Source organism: Ovis canadensis, chromosome 7 (genome assembly GCF_042477335.2).
Source record: "Ovis canadensis isolate MfBH-ARS-UI-01 breed Bighorn chromosome 7, ARS-UI_OviCan_v2, whole genome shotgun sequence".
Taxonomy (NCBI): domain Eukaryota; kingdom Metazoa; phylum Chordata; class Mammalia; order Artiodactyla; family Bovidae; genus Ovis; species Ovis canadensis.
In genome coordinates this window covers 113,104,309-113,125,653 of record NC_091251.1, presented here as the reverse complement: position 1 = coordinate 113,125,653, position 21,345 = coordinate 113,104,309, and the positions used below count along the sequence as shown (strand labels likewise).

General features: G+C 48.5%; 1 protein-coding gene and 1 long non-coding RNA gene across 8 annotated transcripts in view; one reads left to right on the top strand and one right to left on the bottom strand.

Moving 5' to 3' along the window:
• The window catches only part of GOLM2 (golgi membrane protein 2), an 84,182-nt gene extending 80,918 nt beyond the window's left edge, over positions 1 to 3,264 (bottom strand). For all 6 annotated transcript variants that reach the window (XM_069597321.1, XM_069597324.1, XM_069597323.1 and 3 more), the window contains exon 1: positions 1,490 to 3,264. In XM_069597321.1, the coding sequence (XP_069453422.1) occupies positions 1,490 to 2,152 (663 nt within the window). In that variant the 5' untranslated portion in view covers positions 2,153 to 3,264. The remainder of the gene's footprint in view (positions 1 to 1,489) is intronic.
• Positions 2,194 to 11,119, top strand: LOC138443973 (uncharacterized). 2 transcript variants are annotated; one of them, XR_011258392.1, is made up of 3 exons: positions 2,249 to 2,672; positions 6,327 to 6,606; positions 9,469 to 11,119. It is a non-coding gene; the product is annotated as an uncharacterized lncRNA (long non-coding RNA). The 2 variants fall into 2 exon arrangements; XR_011258391.1 differs by lacking the exon at positions 9,469 to 11,119 and having other exon boundaries at positions 2,194 to 2,672; positions 6,327 to 8,563.
• The last annotated feature ends 10,226 nt before the right edge of the window (positions 11,120 to 21,345 follow it).

Genomic DNA, 21,345 nt, shown 5'->3' with positions numbered 1-21,345 from the left:
GCTAACACCTACATATGGTTGAAGATGAAAGTGAAAACCTACAGAAAGAAACTGATAATCATAGTCCAGTACACGGAAGAAACGGAATCCAGAGTATAAATCACTAGAAAAGACTTATCTTTCTTTCCAGATTGTAGAGAATTTGAATAGTAATGCCTAACCATTCAAGTCTGAAGATCTCCTTTTAATACTCCAAAATTTCATGGATATCTGTTTATTCCAACCCAGAGAACTTTTCAGTCTAGAGAGTTCAGTGTAGTGTAAGTTTCCTGATCTCTTGCTCCTCTCAGAAGAAGCTATGGTGAAGGGCAGGTTACTGAAAAGCACTTAGCTCAATGCTTTTGTGCCTCAACCCTCATGAAATAAGAAACAAAGTATTGGTTGGTGACAATAAGGAAATTGGGAGCTCGGGAGATTTTAACTTATAACGATTAACGATAAATAATTGACATACAAAATAAAAACTTATAACAGGAACACACGCCGACACAGAAATCACTGTGGAGATTACCAAAAGAGGCTCCAGAAAGAAAGGGATCTATTACACTCATCCCACCCAGAAGTTTCCACAGGTCTGGTATATCGACAAAAATTGCATAGGTCATAAGTCAATAATATAGTTCCCAATATGCTGGTGAGAACAAAGACCACTCAGCATCCGTCTAGTTACAGTCTAGCTTTAAACTTTCACTATTTAAACTTAGTATGACTTTCCAACACTAACCCTAAAAGTTAAGCATACAAAACTGTATTTTTATTTCCTTTCAAGATCAATTAGGACAATGACATGAGATGCTGTTGCTTAGAATGTTATTTTTAGAGTCTATCTTTTGGGTTACTTTCACTAACAATTCAAGCTGAGTACATAATTTTGGATTGTCTATGTCCAAGTCACAAATGCAGCTCATATATGGCTCCACAGCCCACCTATAAAAAGATTTTGGCACAAAAAAAGGCAGTAATTCTGATGATTTAACTCCTTAATACTTAGCCCTATAGAGATTTAAGAGAAGTTAGACTACTTAAAAAATATATGGTGATCGCCATAAGTAGACGGGTTAGAGGAGGCCACCTTCTTTAAATAAAGAAATCAATAATGATCAGCGAGCATGGAATAAAGGGTAGGGCAACAATACTCACACCAAATCCAGCAGTCTCCAGCCCTGTGTGTCTGCAGACGTAAGGCGGCCGGCCACATGGACCGGCCAGATCATCGCGACTGCCAGCTCAGCAGCCCGGCTCGGGGAAAAGGCGGCATCCACGGAGAGGCCACCCTTGAGAACCAAACACACACAGTTTCGTCTGGCAGGGGCCGGAAAACGTGGCCGTGGCGAACCAGTTACAGTCTGACAGAAACAGGGCTGCCAGCGGCAAGGGGAGCCTCCAAGGCCGCGACCCTGGAAAGCAGAGGCAGCCACGGCCGCGCTACCACCCCCGCCACGGAGCTGAAGGAAACTATGGGGGCTGGCGGAGGCGGCTTCGTGCTTACCTTGTCATCCTCGCATCTCTTCCCCAGGCCCTCCCGGGCCTGCAGCCGGCTGCTAAGGCGGCCGTAATCGGCCTCCTTCTGGTCAATCTGTTTCTTGTGCGAGTCCACCAAGAGCAGGAGGTCCGAATTGCGCTTCTCCAGGCGCCCGCGGGCCACCTCGGTGCGCTGGACCTGGCCCTGCAGCTCCGCCACCTCCTCCTGCAGCAGGACGTGGCGTGAGGAGATGCTCCAGTAATTGAAGGCGAGCACCGCGATCACCACCAGCAGGACCGCCAGGACCAGGGAGGGCAGGCGGCCGGCCCGCCGGTTCGCCCCGAAGCCCACCATGGGGCCGAAGCAGGCCGCGCCCGGGAGCCTCGGCGCCGACACCTGCGGGCAGAAGCTCAGGCCGCGGCTGAGGAGCTGCCCGGGGGACGCGGCCCCAGGGCCGGCCGACGCGCCCGCCCCCGAGCCGGAGAAGGGGGCGGGGCCGCCAGCCGCAGGCCCCTCCCCGCCCCCCCCCTCAAAGCCGGCCGCGGCGCGCTCCCTCGGCTTTCCTCCCGACCCTGCACCGGCGGGGCGGAACCCGGAGAACGCGGCGCCCGCACCGCAGGCCGGACACCTCAGGGTTAGGAGGCGGGGAAAGAAGCCGGAAGGGGTGGGCTTAATTCTGGCCCCGCCCATCGGCTGGTCCGGGTCTCCAAGGGAGCCATTTCCTAGTTTCAGTCGACGCCTCCTCTTCTCGCGAGGAACTGGGCGTCTCTCGCTGCTCGCAGTCTCGTCTCGCGAGGGTCATCTCTGTGGAAGTGCGTGGTCGTTTGGGCTGTCTGCGTGAGCTTTTGGACTTGAACCGGAATCCCTTCGGCTTTTACCTGGTCGGTCCCCTTGACCCACGGTCAAGGCCCTCCGAGTTTTTGCTTTTGAGGTCGCTGAGGCTGCGACCGCTGTGTAGGGAAAACTGAGGGGAGCTGCGGGCAGAAGGGGCGACAAGAAGGATCCTGTACTTGTTTCAGTAGATTTTCTCGCTCGTGCCGACGTTGTGAAGAGAAAACAACCACCAAAAGAAAACGACCATGAAATAGCAGTGTCCCCAGTCTTACGGAGATAAGAAGAGCTAGAACTAAGCTTCATGACTGAAAGGGGTGGTGCCAGCCTGGTTTCCAAGGTTACTGCTTTCACACTGAGGGAAAGAACTTCAGGAAGGGTGAGCTTTTAGAAACTGTTCGTCAAGTCGCTGCTGCTTTTGCCTCGAGCTAGGCTTCCAAGTAGAAAGTCCAGAAGCTGCTGGCAATGAATAATAACTCTTGCTGTTACTGATAGCAAGCACATTCTAGGAGAGAAATAATAGCTCTCTTACAAATTGTTTCTGCATGCTTTGTTGTCGTTTAGTCGCCAATTCATGTCCCATTCTTTGAGACCCCATGGACTGTAGCCCTCCAGGCTCCTCTGTCCATGGAATTTTCCAGGCAAGAATATTGGGAGTGGGTTGCCATCTCTTTCTGCAGGGAACCTTCCTGACCCAGGGACTGAACCAGTATCCCCTGCGTTGGCAGACAGACGCTTTACCATTTGAGTCACAAGGGAAGCCCTTTTCTGTGTTATCCTCTCAGCAGCAGTTTTAGGGATGAGGAAACGAAACCACAAAGATGTCCCAGAAACTTTCTCCAAGTCCTGTGCCTTGAGCCAGAATTAGGCTTGAATTCGGATCATTGGTGTCTAACATCCATGCTCTTTCTGTTATAATAGGCTTCCAGGCTAACTGTTGCTGTATGTTCAGCATTAATTAAAGTGATGCAGAACAAGCCCCTACGTTTTGTTTTTTTCTGCATATTTATGCATGAAAGTTTTAAGTTATTGGCTCTGTCCTGTTTAAGGAGAAGGTGGTGCTGATTTATTTTTTTCAGACCTCAGGATGCTTCCCTGGTGACTCAGAGGTAAAAGAATTTGCCTCTAATTCGGGAGACCTGGGTTCGATTCCTGGGTTGGGAAGATCCCCTGGGAAAGGAAATAGCAACCCACTCCAGTATTCTTGCCTGGAGAATCCCATGGTCAGAGAAGCCTGGTGGGCTACAGTCCATGGGGTCGCAAAGAGTCAGACACGACTGAGCGACTTCACTTACACTTTCAGGATCAAGAACATACATGAGCATGCTGCTGCTGCTGCTGCTAAGTCGCTTCAGTCGTGTCCGACTCTGTGCGACCCCGTAGACGGCAGCCACCAGGCTCCCCCGTCACTGGGATTCTCCAGGCAAGAACACTGGAGTGGGTTGCCATTTCCTTCTCCAATGCATGAAAGTGAAAAGTCAAAGTGAAGTCGCTCAGTCATGTCCGACTCTTAGCAACCCCATGGACTGCAGACACCAGGCTCCTCCATCCATGGGATTTTCCAGGCAAGAGTACTGGAGTGGGGTGCCATTGCCTTCTCTGATACATGAGCATTAAACCCCCCATAGCAAAAACTTTGGTATTTTCATTGAGATCAGAGTGGTATGATTCTGAGGCAGGAAGACTTATCATAGAATTATTCTGTGCTTCTTGTCCATTTAAAAAATAAAGATACCTGCCTAATAGTTCTAGAGTAGACTGGAAAAACTATTGAACCATCAAAGAGTGATGATTTCTCTCCCAGTTCAGTTCAGTCGCTCAGCCGTGTCCGACTCTTTGCGACCCCATGAATTGCAGCACGCCAGGCCTCCCTGTCCATCACCATCTCCTGGAGTTCACTCAGACTCACATCCATTGAGTCCGTGATGCCATCCAGCCATCTCATCCTCTGTCGTCCCCTTCTCCTCCTGCCCCCAACCCCTCCCAGCATCAGAGTCTTTTCCAATGAGTCAACTCTTTGCATGAGGTGGCCAAAGTACTGGAGCTTCAGCTTTAGCATCATTCCTTCCAAAGAACACCCAGGGTTGATCTCCTTCAGAATGGACTGGTTGGATCTCCTTGCAGTCCAAGGGACTCTCAAGAGCCTTCTCCAACACCACAGTTCAAAAGTATCAATTCTTCGGCGCTCAGCCTCCTTCACAGTCCAACTCTCACATCCATACATGACCACAGGAAAAACCATAGCCATGACTAGATGGACCTTTGTTGGCAAAGTAATGTCTCTGCTTTTGAATATACTATCTAGGTTGCTCATAACTTTTCTTCCAAGGAGTAAGTGTCTTTTAATTTCATGGCTGCAGTCACCATCTGCAGTGATTTTAGAGCCCAAGAAAATAAAGCCTGACACTGTTTCTACTGCTTCCCCATCTATTTCCCATGAAGCGATGGGACCGGATGCCATGATCTTCGTTTTCTGAATGTTGAGCTTTAAGCCAACTTTTTCACTCTCCTCTTTCACTTTCATCAAGAGGCTCTTTAGCTCCTCTTCACTTTCTGCCATAAGGGTGGTGTCATCTGCATATCTGAGGTAATTGATATTTCTCCCAGCAATCTTGATTCCAGCTTGTGTTTCTTCCAGTCTAGTGTTTCTCATGATGTACTCTGCATAGAAGTTAAATAAGCAGGGTGACAATATACAGCCTTGACATACTCCTTTTCCTACTTGGAACCAGTCTGTTGTTCCATGTCCAGTTCTAACTGCTGCTTCCTGACCTGCATACAGATTTCTCAAGAGGCAGGTCAAGTGGTCTGGTATTCCCATCTCTTTTTGAATTTCCACAGTTTATTGTGATCCACACAAAGGCTTTGGCATAGTCAATAAAGCAGAAATAGATGTTTTTCTGGAACTCTCTTGCTTTTTCCATGATCCAGCGGATGTTGGCAATTTGATCTGTGGTTCCTCTGCCTTTTCTAAAACCAGCTGGAACATCAGGGAGTTCACGGTTCACGTATTGCTGAAGCCTGGCTTGGAGAATTTTGAGCATTACTTCACTAACGTGAGATGAGTGCAATTGTGCGGTAGTTTGAGTATTCTTCGGCATTGCCTTTCTTTGGAATTGGAATGAAAACTGACCTTTTCCAGTCCTGTGGCCACTGCTGAGTTTTCCCAATTTGCTGGCATATTGAGTGCAGCACTTTCACAGCATCACCTTTCAGGATTTGAAAGAGCTCCACTGGAATTCCATCACCTCCACTGGCTTTGTTCGTAGTGATGCTTTCTAAGGCCCACTTGACTTCACATTCCAGGATGTCTGGCTGTGGATGAGGGATCACACCATCGTGGTTATCTGGGTCGTGAAGGTCTTTTTTGCACGGCTCTTCCGGGTATTCTTGCCACTCTCCCAGAGATACAAAAACTAAAAGCACCAAAATTATTCACATTTGCTTCACGTCAAGCTTGAGGCCTTTCTTTGCTCTGGTTTCATAAGATCCAAGAAAGGATAACCTCAAAGGACAGCCATACTTTGACAAAAAAAAAAGCAAGACAAAAATGGGAAATCCTTGATTGTAATGGATTCACCTATCCTTTCCTCAATTGCATATTGGCCTTGCTTTGCTTAGCCTAGGAATTGAAAATTAATATGTAAAGTGATGTTAACTGCTTAAGATGTTACTCTTTCTTTATAGAAAGTGTTTTCATTTTTATATGAGATTCAGGCGTGTAAAAGTATGTTTCTACTTTCACGTTCACGTATATTTTTTCATCAGGTGCTTAACTCTTTTCCAGATGTGGACGTAACTTGCCCAGAGTCTTACATCTAGTAAGAGGCAGGGCTGAAGCTGGAAAACCAATCCTCTTTCCACCCATCGCCCAGGAAAAAAACCTTTTCTTTAATAATCTGCTTTGATGGTTACCTCTTCAAGCTCTTCTCCCTATTAAAGAGCCCAAACCAGATGTCATCAAGACAGTGTATAAGTGTTGTATTGAGGGCTTTCCAGGTGGCTCAGTGATAGAAATCCTTGTACGTTGCAGGAGATCAAGGTTGGATCCCTGGGTCAGGCAGATGCCCTGAAGAAGAAAATGGCAACCGAGTCCGATATTCTTGCCTGGAGAATTACATGGACAGAGGAGCCTGGCAGGCTACAGTCCATGGGGTTGCAAACGAATACATCTGACGCAGTGGCTCTTGCTACGGGAATCACTTGGCTCCCAGGAGGAAGGAAGGCTGTTTCATGTTCCCTCTTTTGCCTTGTCTCATGGCCAAGCCATTCATCTTCAAAAGCAGGAGCTTCCCTGAAACTAGAGCTCTCAGGTCAGTCATTATGTTTCTCCAAATAAGCTCATGAAGTTAGTCCTGTAAAGGCTTCTGTGTACTTTTTGGATCCTCTAGGTAGTCTCGACCACAATTGGGACTGTTTGAAATTCTACCGAGACTGAGGCAACCCCTCCTAGAAGGGTGCCCTGGTTTTCAGCCTTTTGGGAGCCCCAGAAACAGGGGCACAGTAAGAGGACAGGAGGCAGCTGAAGTTTTCACACCCAAATCTGCACCCTTCGGACACAAGTCTGGCACGTCTTGCAGAGCACCACATGGGGCACTTCTGCCCATTTCTCTCGCTTTCTACAAAACTGGTCTAGTTGTAAAACAGTGTCATAATTAAGGCCCTTCAACCGGCCAGTGTCCCCCATCTTCCAAAGGCTACTGTGGCCATTCAGTGTCACAGAAGAAGATCAGGCGTGCCTTTTTAAATTCTGGGGATCAGAATTGTCCCAGTTTTTTAAAATACAGTTTAAAGGAGTGGTTCTAGAACTGTTAGCTCCCATCTGTGAGAGAAAAAAAGGTGGCACCCACAGCCATGGCTTCTGTCCACTGCAGTGTCCCTCCCTGATCTAGATGGGGATGCAGACAGACTCTCCTCCGGAGCTTTCCTTCGCTGGTCGGACTTAGTCTGTCCCTTACCAGCGCAGGTGCCGTACTCGTCCCTCCCGGTTCTACCACCGAGGCGGGGTGGCGATGCACCAGGGGCAGACCTGGTAGCATCCCAGGTCGATTTCTAGTTCCTTAGCACAGAGACCTTTGTTCGATTTGTCCTTTTCTCTGATGCCACCCGGGGCGGAGCAGAGGAGCTTTCCTGTGCCAAGCTAGGGCTTCTAGGGGAAGCGCCCATCTTACATGTGCCTGTGCTCACTCCTGAGTATAGGCCTGACTGCAGGAGCAGTGGTGAGTCATAAAGGGGTCAGCTGCAACCAAGGTGTCCCTTCTGAGCGTCCCCACGCCAGTATAAGCCATCGCAAAAGAGATGGTGAGGGGCTGGCCAGTGAGGAAGAAAGCGATTCTGCCCTGAAGTTACTAGGGCCAGTCCTCGCAGTTCACTCCCACAGATTCCGCAGAAAGAACACCTAAGGAGCGGGGACAAAAGCCACTGCAGAGCCGCCTCTGGTCCACTGAGAGCCAGTGTTCCAAAGGGAGAAGCCTGCTGTGCTTCCCGACAAGCGGCGACCTGAGAGCCTCTCTTTGAGCTAGAGCTCCATCTAGCTTCCGACTCCTAGCAAGGCTCTGTACTTCCTGACTACCAATCCAAGTTTGGGACCTAAGTAACAGTACACAGTAACAGCAGAGACCACAAGTCCCTTGGAAGCCTCTGATGTGACAGTTTAGGTTAGTAGTTCTGAGTCTTTTAGGAAAAGAAAACAAGAAAAAGTATAAGGAAGCAAAAACAAGCGTATAAACAGGGTAATCATAAGGTTTCTCTCCTAGGGTCATGTGCAAATTAAATGAGTTAATGCATCCGTGCTTAGAACAGGCACTTAGCACGTATTCAATAAATGCAGCCACTACTGTGCTCACTTTGGCAACACAGACTAGAACTGGAGCAATGCAGAGATTAGCCTGGCCTCTGTGCAAGAATGACAAGGAAATTCATGAACCATTCCGTCATTTTTTGTAGAGACATGGATGGACCTAGAGACAGACTGAAGTAAGAAAAACAAATACCATACATTAATGCATCTATGAGGAATCTAGAAAAATGGTCTAGATGATCTTATTTGCAAAGCAGAAGTAGAGACACACACATAGAGAACAAATGTATGGATCTCACAAGGGAAAGGAGGGGTGGGAGCAATCAGGAGATCGGGATCGGCCTACATGCATTATTCACAGTATGTATGAAATAGATAGCTAATGAGAATGTGCAGTAGAGTGCAGGGAACTCTACTTGATACTCTGGTGACTTAAAAGCAAGGGAAGTCAAAAAAGGGGATATATGTATGTGTATAGCTAGTTAACTGCTGTACAGTAGAAACTAACAGCCTTGTAGAGCAATTATAACCCAAGAACAATTGATAAGAACGATGTTGCCGCTATTGTTGCTATTGCTGTAGCCGTAGTTTTCAGTTTGTGGCGGGGCAGGGATGGATCTGTTTGTTCACTAACGTTTGTCTATATATTGAATAAATAATTTCTGCATAATCTCACCACTTTTTTAAAAAAGTCTGAGGTGCTGTGGTGATGAATAAAATAGAAACTTACTTAGGGTCAGGATGGGACACGTGCACCCACGGCCGATTCACTTGAGTGCAGAAACCACCACAATATTGGAGAGTAATTAGCCTCCAGTAAGAATTTTCTAAAAACTTATGAAAATTACTAGTGATTTATAACCTTTTCCACTGCATACTTTCTTGATCAGTGAACACTAAATGTACAGTTACTGTCACATGAGTATAAGCTGTCTGCACAGTTTCTGACATCATGAAAGATGTTCTTAGAGTCAAAATATTGGTAAACTTAAACCTAAAGGGCAGTGGTTTTAGTAAGACTGCAACCCAGCATCTGCCAGCCTTTCCAGCCTCATTTTTTCCCTATATCCTATGCCCTAGCTCTAAGGATGTCCTTTTTTTCAGGCTCTATTATGTTTCTGACCCTTTGTTTGACTATTTCCTACTGGAATGCTTCCCCAACTTACTTTCTTTTTTCATTACCATTTATTGATAAACTTCTCCATTATTAATAATAGTAATACAAATCTCTCAGACACCCATATGATCATAATTACATTATTACTATAATTGTTGATTGAGAAAATACTCATTTGAAAATTTTATTATGAAGTGAGTAATCTAAATGAAAATAATTTTTTTATTGAAGTATAGTTGATTCATAACATTGCGTTAGTTTAAGGTATTTCAAATCCTAAAAGATGATGCTGTGAAAGTGCTGCACTCAATATGCCAGCAAATTTGGAAAACTCAGCAGTGGCCACAGGCCTGGAAAAGGTCAGTTTTCATTCCAATCCCAAAGAAAGGCAATGCCAAAGAATGCTCAAACTGTGAACTTCCAGATGTTCAAGCTGGTTTTAGAAAAGACAGAGGAACCAGAGATCAAATTGCCAACATCCGCTGGATCATCAAAAAAGCAAGACATTTCCAGAAAAACATCTATTTCTGCTTTATTGACTATGCCAAAGCCTTTGACTGTGTAGATCACAATAAACTGTGGAAAATTCTGAAAGAGCTGAAAGAGATGGGAATACCAGACCACCTGACCTGCCTCTTGAGAAATCTGTATGCAGGTCAGGAAGCAACAGTTAGAACTGGACATGGAACAACAGACTGGCTCCAAATAGGAAAAGGAGTACGTCAAGGCTGTATATTGTCACCCTGCTTATTTAACTTCTATGCAGAGTACATCATGAGAAACACTGGACTGGAAGAAACACAAGCTGGAATCAAGATTGCTGGGAGAAATATCAATAACCTCAGATATGCAGATAACACCACCCTTATGGCAGAAAGTGAAGAGGAACTAAAAAGCCTCTTGATGAAAGTGAAAGTGGAGAGTGAAAAAGTTGGCTTAAAGCTCAGCATTCAGAAAGCTAAGATCACGGCATCTGGTCCCATCACTCCATGGGAAATAGATGGGGAAACAGTGGAAACAGTGTCTGACTTTATTTTTCTGGGCTGCAAAATCGCTGCAGATGGTGACTGCAGCCATGAAATTAAAAGACGCTTACTCCTTGGAAGGAAAGTGATGACCAACCTAGACAGCATATTGAAAAGCAGAAACATTACTTTGCCAACAAAGGTCCGTCTAGTCAAGGCTATGGTTTTTCCAGTGGTCATGTATGGATGTGAGAGTTGGACTGTGAAGGAGGCTGAGTGCAGAAGAATTGATGCTTTTGAACTGTGGTGTTGGAGAAGGGTCTTGAGAGTCCCTTGGACTGCAAGGAGATCCAATCAGTCCATCCTAAAGGAGATCAGTCCTGGGTGTTCATTGAAAGGACTGATACTGAGGCTGAAACTCCAGTACTTTGGCCACGTCATGTGAAGAGTTGACTCATTGGAAAAGACCCTGATGCTGGGAGGGATTGGAGGCAGGAGGAGAAAGGGACGACAGAGGATGAGATGGTTGGATGGCATCACTGACTCGATGGACGAGAGTTTGAGTGAACCCTGGGAGTTGGTGATGGACAGGGAGACCTGGCGTGCTGCGATTCATGGCGTCACAAAGAGTCGGACACGACTGAGCGACTGAACTGAACTGAAGGTATACAGCAACGCGATTCAGTTATCTGTATTTTTCAGATTATGTTATAGGTTATTACAAGATATTGAATATAATTCCCTGTGTTATACAGTAAATCCCTGTTGCTTATCTGTTTGATGTATAGCAGTTTGTATCAATCAACCCCATGCTCCTAATTTGCTTCTCCTTCCCTCTCCCTTTGGTGACCACGGTTTGCTTTCTGTGTCTGTGAGTCTGTCTGTTTTGTATGTAGATTCATTTGCATTATTTTTTAGATTCCATGTATAAATGATGTCACATAGCATTTGTCTGACTTACTTCACTATAATATTCCCTAGCTCCATCCATGTTTCTGCAAATGGCAATATTTCATTTTTTATGCTGAGTAATATTCCATTGTATATATGCACATATATTCATACCAGGGGCTTCCCAGGTGGCACTAATAGTAAATAACTCACTTGCCAATGCAGGAGACATAAGAGACACGGGTTTGATCCCCAGGTTTGGAAGATCCCCTGGAAGAGGGCATGGCAACCCACTCCAGTATTTTCGCCTGGAGAATGTCATGGACAGAGGAGCCTGGCAGGCTCCAGTCCATGGGGTTACTAAGAATCAGACATGACTTACCTAGTGCCTGGAACAGCGGCCAGGGTGTGCAGTGTCCACTTGTCCCCCGCTCACTTTGGCCCCACAGCAACAGAGGGCCACTGTTGGCCTGGCATGCGTGCTAAGTCATTTCTGACTCTTTGCAACCCCATGGACTGTAGCCCTCTAGGCTCCTCTGTCCATGGGATTCTCCAGGAAAGAATACTGGAGTGGGTCACCATGCTCTCCTCCAGGGAATCCTGACCTAGGGATCGAACCCACGCCTCCTGTGTCTCCTGCAGTAGCAGGCGGGTTCTTTACCACTAGCGCCATGTGGGAGGCCCGGCAGAACTTGTCAAAGCCGGGAGCAAGGGACCTGGGCGGAAGTACCACACTAGCTGGCTGGATCCTTGGGTTTGCTGAGAAAAGGCGAGAATGCAGCCCATTCCTTTTTGTAGAGCCTTTATAGTTCCACTTTTAGTTGGAGCATAACACACACAGGAAAATGCACCTACGTGTACAGCTTAATGAACCTTCATAAGATGAACAGACCCGTGGAACCAGCATCCTGGTCAAGACACAGAGTATTACCAGCATCCCAGAACCTCCCCCGCCATGCCCCTTCCAGTCATCCCCCTCCACGGCCCCCAGGAGAGTCACCACTACCGTGACTTCTAAACCCACAGGTTAGTTTTGCCTGTTCTTCGTGGGTGTTCACCCTGTGGATCATACAGTCTGTGTCTTTTAAGGCTGCGTGCCTTTGCTCACCAGCAGCGGGCTCATTCTCACTGAGATGTGGCACACTGCTTATTCAGTCGCTCAGGCGTGTCCGACCCTCTGCGACCCTATGGACTGCAGCACGCCCGGCCTCCCTGTCCATCACCGACTCCCAGAGTTCACTCAAACTCATGTCCATCAAGTCGGTGATGCCATCCAGCCATCTCATCCTCTGTCGTCCACTTCTCCTCCTGCCTCCAATCCCTCCCAGCATCAGGGTCTTTTCCAGTGAGTCAGCTCTTCGCATGAGGTGGCCAAAGTACTGGAGTTTCAGCTTCAGCATCATCCTTCCAAAGAACACCCAGGACTGATCTCCGTTAGGATGGACTGGTTGGATCTCCTTGCAGTCCAAGGGACTCTCAAGAGTCTTCTCCAACACCACAGTTCAAAAGCATCAATTCTTCTGCACTCAGCTTTCTTTATAGTCCAACTCTCGCATCCATACATGACCACTGGAAAAACCATAGCCTTAACTAGACGGACCTTTGTTGGCAAAGTAATGTCTCTGCTTTTCAATATGCTGTCTAGGTTGGTCATCACTTTCCTTCCAAGGAGTAAGCGTCTTTTAATTTCATGGCTGCAGTCACCATCTGCAGTGATTTTGGAGCCCAAAAAAATAAAGTCAGACACTGTTTCCACTGTTTCCCCATCTATTTCCCATGAAGTGATGGGACCAGATGCCAAGATCTTAGTTTTCTGAATGTTGAGCTTTAAGCCAGCTTTTTCACTCCCCTCACCTCATTGCTTTTATCTCACACTATTGCTGACGGACGTCGGAATCCTTTCCAGCATAGGGTTTTTGCAGATGGCGCCATGGAGAACACTGCAGTGTGTGCGTGTTGGGCGCACACGTCCTGGTGCTGTTCGGCACACACCTACAATTGTAGGAAATATACTTGCTCAGCTTTAGGAGATGCTGCCAAGCAGCGGAGATCTGACCAGGGTTCTTGGCCTTCCCCAGTCAACAGAAATGGATGAGGCCAGGCCAAGACATTCAGGCAAAGCTTTATGGGGGTTCCCGTGGTTGCAGGAGGGAGTGAAGACAAGTAACAGGTCCCTTTGCTTGCTCCCTGAGGCCGAGTGAGCTGGTTCCTCGTATGGGGTGAGGGTGGGGGTGTGTCCAGGGATCAGCAGGACGGTGGCTTCCTTGTTTTGCCCACCTCTTTATGGTGTTGAATGCAGGGGGCATGTGAAGTACCCTGCTTTTGCTCCCAAAACAAAGCTTTTGCTCCCAGCTCTTCAGAAGTGGCAGTTGGGTTTTTCATCTTTTTTAATTTTTTGCCCAGAATTTGTCCCCGCTGCTCATGCATGCAGTTGTGTTTAGCCCCATGTAGTTTCCTTGCATCTGGGTGCTTGAGGAGACGTCTGTCCAGGTGCAAGCAGTCCAGCACTCCAGCACAGGGTCCCGGGTCCCAGCCTGTCTCGGTTTTACTGATTGACATTCCCCCCAGGGGCGTGCGAGTCCCTGGTTGCTCCGTATCCTCTTCAACACTTAGTATTGCCTGCCTTTTCCATTCCAGCCTGTCCAGTGGCATCAAATGGTGATTTTAATTTGCATTGCCGTGATGAGTAATGCAAATGGGTGCCTTTTTGTTTTGTTTTGTTTTGTTTTTGCCCATTTGGGTATCCTTTCTGGGAAAGAGACGGTTCACATTTTTTGTCTGGGCAGGTTCTTAACTGAGCAGGCCCGTGAAGCCTTGACTCCCTCCAAAAAGACAGTTTTAGAGGAAGATCGCCCCGCCATGCCTACCACGTGCAGGCCACATTCTCCTCTGGGGACAGCCAGCCCATCTCTGGAAAGGCAAGTCCTTTGGTTCTGGAGGCAAACAAACGGTTTAAATCCCACTTCTGCCTCTGACCAGTGCCATGACCCTGGGCTTGGTTTTGCCATGGATTAGATGGCAGTAATCATACCTTCCTCAAGGAGAACTCCCTGAGTCCTTTCCTATATGTAAATTACCCAACACACAGGGCTTCAGAAAGTAGGGGTTGGAGTTAGACTCATTCAGCAAATCTTGTGAGGACATTTAAAATTATTGTATAGGGATTTCCCTGGGGGTCCAGTGGGTCCAATGTAGGGGGTACAGGTCCAATCCCCACTCAGAGAACTAAAATCCCACATGCCACATGGCATGGCCAACAAAATAAAATAGGGCACAGACGCAGCCTCCCTGGGGCTCAGGAGGTAAAGAACCGCCTGCAATGCGGGAGACCTCGGTTAGATCCCTGGGTTGGGAAGATCCCCTGAAAAAGAGAACGGCTGTCCACTCCAGCATTCTGGCCTGGAGAAGCCCATGGACAGAGGAGCCTGGCAGGCTACAGCCCATGGGGTCGCACAGAGTCGGACACGACTGAGCGACTAACACGATTTCAAGGCACAGAAGAAATTCTTAATGATATTAAAAGAAGTTTGGGATGTATCATTAAAGGAACATTACCAGGTAAGAAAACAGTAGTCTCAGCATATTCTCCTTTTTAAAGACAATAAGAGAAAGAACTGGAAGGAAACACATCATGTTCATCACGGTTATCTCCACTGACAAGACTGTCGGTGATTTTAATTTTCTTTTTTATGCTTTCCTTAATATGCTAAAAATTATGCAATAAACAGGTATCAATCTGGAACTGGAGGAAAAGCAAACAAGAAAAGTTATGTTTCCCAAAAAAGGCTATTTCCTTTAAAAAGATCACCCCAAAGAAAACCATAATTGTACTCTTGGAGAAATCATCTCGGTGACAAACCTCCTAAATGCACGGCTTACTCTGTCACTGTGTGGACGTTTCTTTTTGCAGCAGAATTCATCAGTTAATATTTTCTGAATGCTTATTATATGCCAGACTCTCTGTGTTAAGAAATTTATGTGTGGACTCATCTGTACTTTATACAAGAAGCGAGTAAGGCTCAGAGAGAGGGAGGGACTCTCCCAGGGTCACACAGCTGGTGTGTGGAGGGGTCATGCCTCAGACAGGTGACCCCTGAGTCCCTCTCAGGTCACCGCTGGGCTGTGCACATGCCCCCCCCCCCGCCCCCCGCCCCGCCACACGGGTCCACCACCACCTTGGGCATCTTCCTCCTCGGGGATGGTCGTGAGGCAGATGCGGGCCTCTGCAGGGAGAGTCTGGGGCTGGCTCCCACTCTGACTGCCTGGAACTCATTACTCCAAAGCCTGCAGTGCCTGCCAGCGCCACAGACTTTCCAAAGGGGGACAAGGACACCCCCTACTGCCAAAAGCCCAAGGAAGCTGGCTGCGTGGCTCAAGCGAGCCCAGCGTACTCCAAAAGTAATCTAGAGTGAGTGGAAGGGAATTCAGCCAGCCTGGAGCCTCCCAGCCCCTAGCCACCCCTTTCTGACCTCTGAAGCCTGTTTCCAGAGCAAACTGGATGACTACCATAAATCACGAGGTAAATAAATGCACACAAAGCTCCTCTGTTTCCTTTTCAATTAAGCGAATTTCTAAGGTTGGTGTTTTGGTTTTGTTCACCTCGACTGCCGGTCATAGCGAGTCCCTGCGCCGTCCCCGTCAGTAACGGCACCTGCACGGCGCCCTTTTGGGGGGGCTGTGGACATGTGAGGCAGGGGCGCTCGGGTCTGCCCTCTCGGGCTCCATCCAAGGTCATGACAGCCTTTTCTTTGCGGAGAGGAACAAAATGAGTCCTCTGGGTCCTTTTACCCAAAGGGCAATGTTTTCCTTTTGTTTGAGTTTAATAACGAGAGACAAAAAAGGAAAAAGCAAAAGCCTTCAAACATTCCTAATTTGATTTAAACCTTGGGAGACATAGTCCCAAGCTGGAGAGCTCTCGCTGGCCCACAGAAACAGCTGCTTTCCTCGTGGGGGATCTGCCACACGTGGCGGCTAACGTGGGCCCAGTACCTCAGCTCCATCAGCTCATGGACAAGGTTCTGTGGTTACTTTCTAGCAGGGGAGGCTTAGGTCAGACGGTCTGCCCCCAGAGGTGGCCAGTAAGGAGCAGCGCTGTTCCCCTGGCCCCCCTCCCCCAGGCTCCAGTGGGTGGAGGTCGACCAGGTGAAGCTGCTGTTTGCTGGCCCATCATGTCAGAGGAGGGCTGGGGTCCACTGTTGCATGCTGACTCTAAAGCAAGCTTCCAGTGCTCACACCTGCACGCCTCCACCGTGGCGCGGGTCTGGGCCACGTGACTTGCGTTGCCAGTGGGATGTCAGGAGTGTGAAGCAAGCAGAGGCCGGACACGTGCTTGTGCGTCAGGGTTTGCTCTCCTGGAGTGTTTCCCACGGAGGCCTGAGCTGCTCTGAAAGGATTCTGGCCTCCACTGCTGGAGAGGCTTCCTAGAGAGAGGGATGCAAGGCTGGCCCCAGCCATGTCAGTGGACGGTCCAGACGTGTGCGGGAGATACCAGCTTGGTGGGCTAGCCCAGGAGACACCACGTGCAGCCGAGGAAGCACGCCGCTGAGCCCAGCCTCAGTGTAGATTACGGGAATGACGGTTGAAGCCACCAAGTCTGGGGTGCTTTCATAGGCAACAATAGATTCTGTTGGCCCACAAACAGCAACAGAGGACAGATATGTCCAGAAACAACGAACATTGTCCCACTTTAGTATTTTAATCTGTATTGCCCACGGTTCCACCATAACCAGAAACATCTTTCTTATTGTGAAACTTTGCTGGGACTTAGGTTGGAGAAAACATGTGTTTTCCAGCTGGTGCTGGAACTTTTGGAGCCTCAAGTGTCACTCCTGGCATATAGTGTAGGGAAGACCAGTCCATGTGGGGAGATGCGGTCTCAATCAAAACTAAACTAAAATGTAGCATAATCTAGGGAAACTTCTCCCACGAGGGAAACCCTCATCATCAGCAGCCACGGGGGTTCTTTCTCCCCGTGGATCTGTGGGCCCCGAGCAGAGCTGCGTGGTACGAGACTTCGCACCGGAGTCTGGTCCAAGGCATCAGCTCCTTCTAGAAAGTCAAGCAGTGACCAAGGAGAATCTCCTTCTGCTCTGACTTTCTGTCTCCCGGTTAGAACCAGGAGTCTTGAGAGTTCCTGGGAACGGACATGGCTGGTGTTTCCAGGGAATTCTTTTTTAACACCCAGCACCACTAACCCCTACTCACGATGGACATATTTCTGCCGTTTGGTTTCTTTTGTAGAACCAAACTCCCTACGGCAGAGGGCAGGCAGGGTTTCAGGTGGACGATGAAGGCCGCTGCGCGGTCCCTGAATGGGCCACCGAGGACCCGAGGCAAGGACACAGAGGAACAGGGGAGAGCCCCCCACTGCCCGGAAGGGGCAGGGCCAGCATCAGGACCACCGCGCAGCCGGCCGAGGGCTGCTCCTGGCACTGCTCTGGGATGGCAGCTGTCTGCAGCCAGCTCCCCCCTACGCTATCCCCTCATGTCTCGGTTTCTAAAGAGAGACTCCTGACACTTCAAGAGCTTCACTCGTGCCCTTGGCCTGGCCTGGAATGTCCTCCCTGCCTCCCTCCGGAAGGCCTTTCTGTTCCTCAGAACGGGTTCGGAATCTCCTGCCTCCACGAAGCATCCGCAGGCTCTCACTGCCTGCTGCTGGGCTGCCTTGCCGCCAAAGCCTTCTGCAAGCCGCCGGTTTCGGCCGGATGTTTTACTTGCCTCTGAATCCTGCTTTTCTCTCCCAGGGAGACCGCCGAGCTCCGAGGGGGCAAGACTACACTTTAGGACTCTTCCACCGGCCCGAAGTGCTTATCACAGCCCAAGCACACAGCGCACACCAAACGCACTTGCGAGAAACTGGAATCAACCGGCCGGACTCTGTCTACACCTGACTTCCCTCACGTAGACCTGGGTCCTAGAAAGCAGAGATTCTATGTTTTCTTCTTTATAGCCCCTTCTCACCTCTGCTATAGACATACTGTCTTACAGATTTTTTGGTGAACGAATACATACTGTAAATTTAAAAATAGTCTCAAAGCTCCAGGAAATTATGCTCTAAAAGTAATTCTACAAATTGACTTCTTATACCCTGTAAAGAGGTGTCAATGTGTCAGCAAAATTTAGGGCTAGAAAGCTACACTGTGTTGGCCTCCAAGGCACAGCCCATGTCTTCCTCATGTAATTAGACCATATGCCTAGCATAGCATCTGGCACAAAAGTGAGAGTTGATGGGTGTTTGTTGAGTGACTGACTGCAGAACGGGTGGAAGCAGAATTCAAGAGCAGTGTCCGTAGCGAAGGGTCCGTGTAAGCTTGGTTTCCCACAGTTCTCTGTATCTATAGAGAAGAACCCAGTGGGATTCCGAACCACCAGAGTTGTTTTCAATTCTAACCTCCCAGATAGAAGATCATGTAAACCCCATTGCCATTCTCATGAAGAATTTGAGATTTTATAAAATCTCTAACAAACAAAATATAAAAAATACTGCCTTGGAAGGTGGTGTTGTTCAGTTGCTCAGTAGTGTCCGACTCTTTGCGAGTCAGACTCAGCATACCAGGCCTTCCTGTCCATCACCAACTCCCAGAGTTTACTCAAACTCATGTTCATTGAGTCGGTGATGCCATCCAACCATCTCATCCTCTGTCATCCCCTTCTCCTCCTGCCTTCAATCTTTCCCAGAATCAGGGTCTTTTCAAATGAGTTGGCTCTTTGCATTATGTGGCCAAAGTATTGGAGCTTCAGCTTCAGCACCAGTCCTTCCAAAGAATATTCAGGGTTGATTTCCTTTAGAATTGACTGGTTGGATCTCCTTGCAGTCCAAGGGACTCTCAAGAGTCTCCAGCACCACAGTTCGAAAGTATCAATTCTTCAGTGCTCACCCTTCTTTATGGTCCAACTCTCACATCCGTCCATGACTACCGGCAAAACCATAGCCTTGACTAGACAGACCTTTGTCGGCAAAGTGATGTAGAGATGTATCTAAGCTCACAGCAGGTGCTCTAACAGCTGCAGGAACAGCATGCGTGAGCACACAGAGGAGAGAACAGTCAGTCCCTGCGGGCTGGGGTGGGTGCTGGGAGGGCCAGGTGGGGCTGGTCTCCACACCCTGGTTGAAGACACAGGAGCTTAATGCGGCTGCTTTGGCAGGTCAAGCCCGTGTTTGCCTGCTGGACTGAGACAGCCCGCCTGGACCTGGCAGGCCTGACTTCTTAGCCAAACAGCCAATGTACCAGCTAAGGCCCTGACGTCTGTGGTTCCCTGAGGTCCCTGGCGGGGGGCGGGGGGCGGTTAGCACCTCGGCCAGGCACTCAGCAAAGTGTCCTCTTACAAGAGAAACATTCAGCAATCATGTGGGAACAGTGGCCGGATCCCAGCGATAACCGACCTCACTTCACATCTGGGAGAGCGAATGGCGTTTATCCAAACCCAACGGAATGAGACACCCCACAAGTGTCTGTCAGCCTTCACCCCCATCATTGGTCTATAAGGCAGCAGGTGTAAGTTCAATATTGTAAATTGTAGCCAGGAGACCCAAATCTGAGGGTCACTGCCTTTCCTTTTTTATGTATTGTTTTAACATACATACATTTTAACATACATACATACATAGATTCCAGTGGATCTGGGTAATTCCTGTAACAACGTTACTTTCCTAGCCTGGGGACAGATGAGTGCAGAGAATTAGAAATCCTGCCCTGTGCAATGCATGCTGGGAGCGTGCCGAGCACTCAAATGCCACGGGCCAAGCACGCTGGCGGGCCAAGCACGCTGGGAGGGAGAGAAGGCCAGGAATCACACCCTGCAGGTGCATTCCTTCAGAGGCAGGGGCCAAACAGAGCTCAAAGTACATGCCCATTGACTGCTGCCAAAGAGATGCCCTCAGTATACCACCCAGAGACTGTCCAGTCACAAACGACAGCAGCAGCCGCCGCACAGAGGAGACCACCGAGGGCCAGGCTCTGTGCCAGGCCACCTACCCTCATTGGCTTGTGACCGTTGGTGCCGCTTCACAGAGAAGACAATCCCATTACAAACAAGGAAACGGGCTCAGAGCGATCAAAGGAGTCACCTAAAGTCCCAGAAATAGGAAGTGGCAGCACACGGATCCAAAGCAAGCCTAAGTTCGTGACTGTCTGATCGATATCTGCTTCCCTGACCTACGCATCTGCGTGCCCACCTCCCACCCATCCACGCATCTACCTGCCCATCGTCTGTCCCCTGGTGGTAATAGGGGTCACATCCTCAGAGACTCAGGAACGGCAACAACCTTCTCCCTCTTCCCCACAAGGTGACTCTGGGGTCAGAGTTCAAACATGTTTCTTTGTGGACTTATCCCTGAACTCAGGCCTCTCAGGACCTGCAGTGAACTCACTGCTGAGTGGTCCAGGTGCTCTGCTGCCTAGCAAGGTCTTACTCTAGAAATGAGGCAGGATGGGACCCAACCTGTGAGCCGTGGCCAGACTCCAAGAAGCCACCTTTCTGTGACTTTCTGTGAGAGCTCTCTTTTCTCTTTAATGAATAACAAACCATCGAATCCACAAATATCATTCCCCAGCATGGAATATATGGGGCGGGGGGATGGACAATCAATTCCTAGCAGAATCGGACATACTCAAAGCCCCAGGACAAATATGTCTCATCTCTGCCTATCACAGATGATTGGAATTCTACCGTTAGAAAGCCATTCCTCTGCTTTACCTTCTGCAAATATGACCTTCAGATGTGTTTAAAAAGTGGGTGGGATAATAATGGCATATGGCAGCACTATTTGTCATAAAACAATTTTGAAACAAGAGAGGATGATTAAATACATGGAGGACTGGTTAAACAGAGGAATAGCTAAACAAATCTGCAACAATTAAAAGAATGAGCCTACTGATGTTGAAGCTGAAACTCCAATACTTTGGCCACCTGATGCGGAGAGCTGATTCATGTGAAAAGACCCTGATGTTGGGAAAGATTGAGGGCAGGAGTAGAAGGGGACAACAGAGGATGAGACTGTTGGATGGCATCACCGACTCGATGGACATGAGTTTGAGTGAACTCCGGAGCTGGTGATGGACAGGGAGGTCTGGCGTACTGCAGTTCATGGGGTCGCAAAGAGCCGGACACGACTGAGTGACTGAACTGAACTGAACTCTATACACAATGAAACAATCTCCCAAAGCTGTAAAATGAACGAGGCAAGATGAAGAATTCCATGTTGAATAGCACCCACACAATGGGTCAGTTCAAATGCATGAAGACCAGCTCTGGAAGGATGGAGGCCTTTGGTATCAGC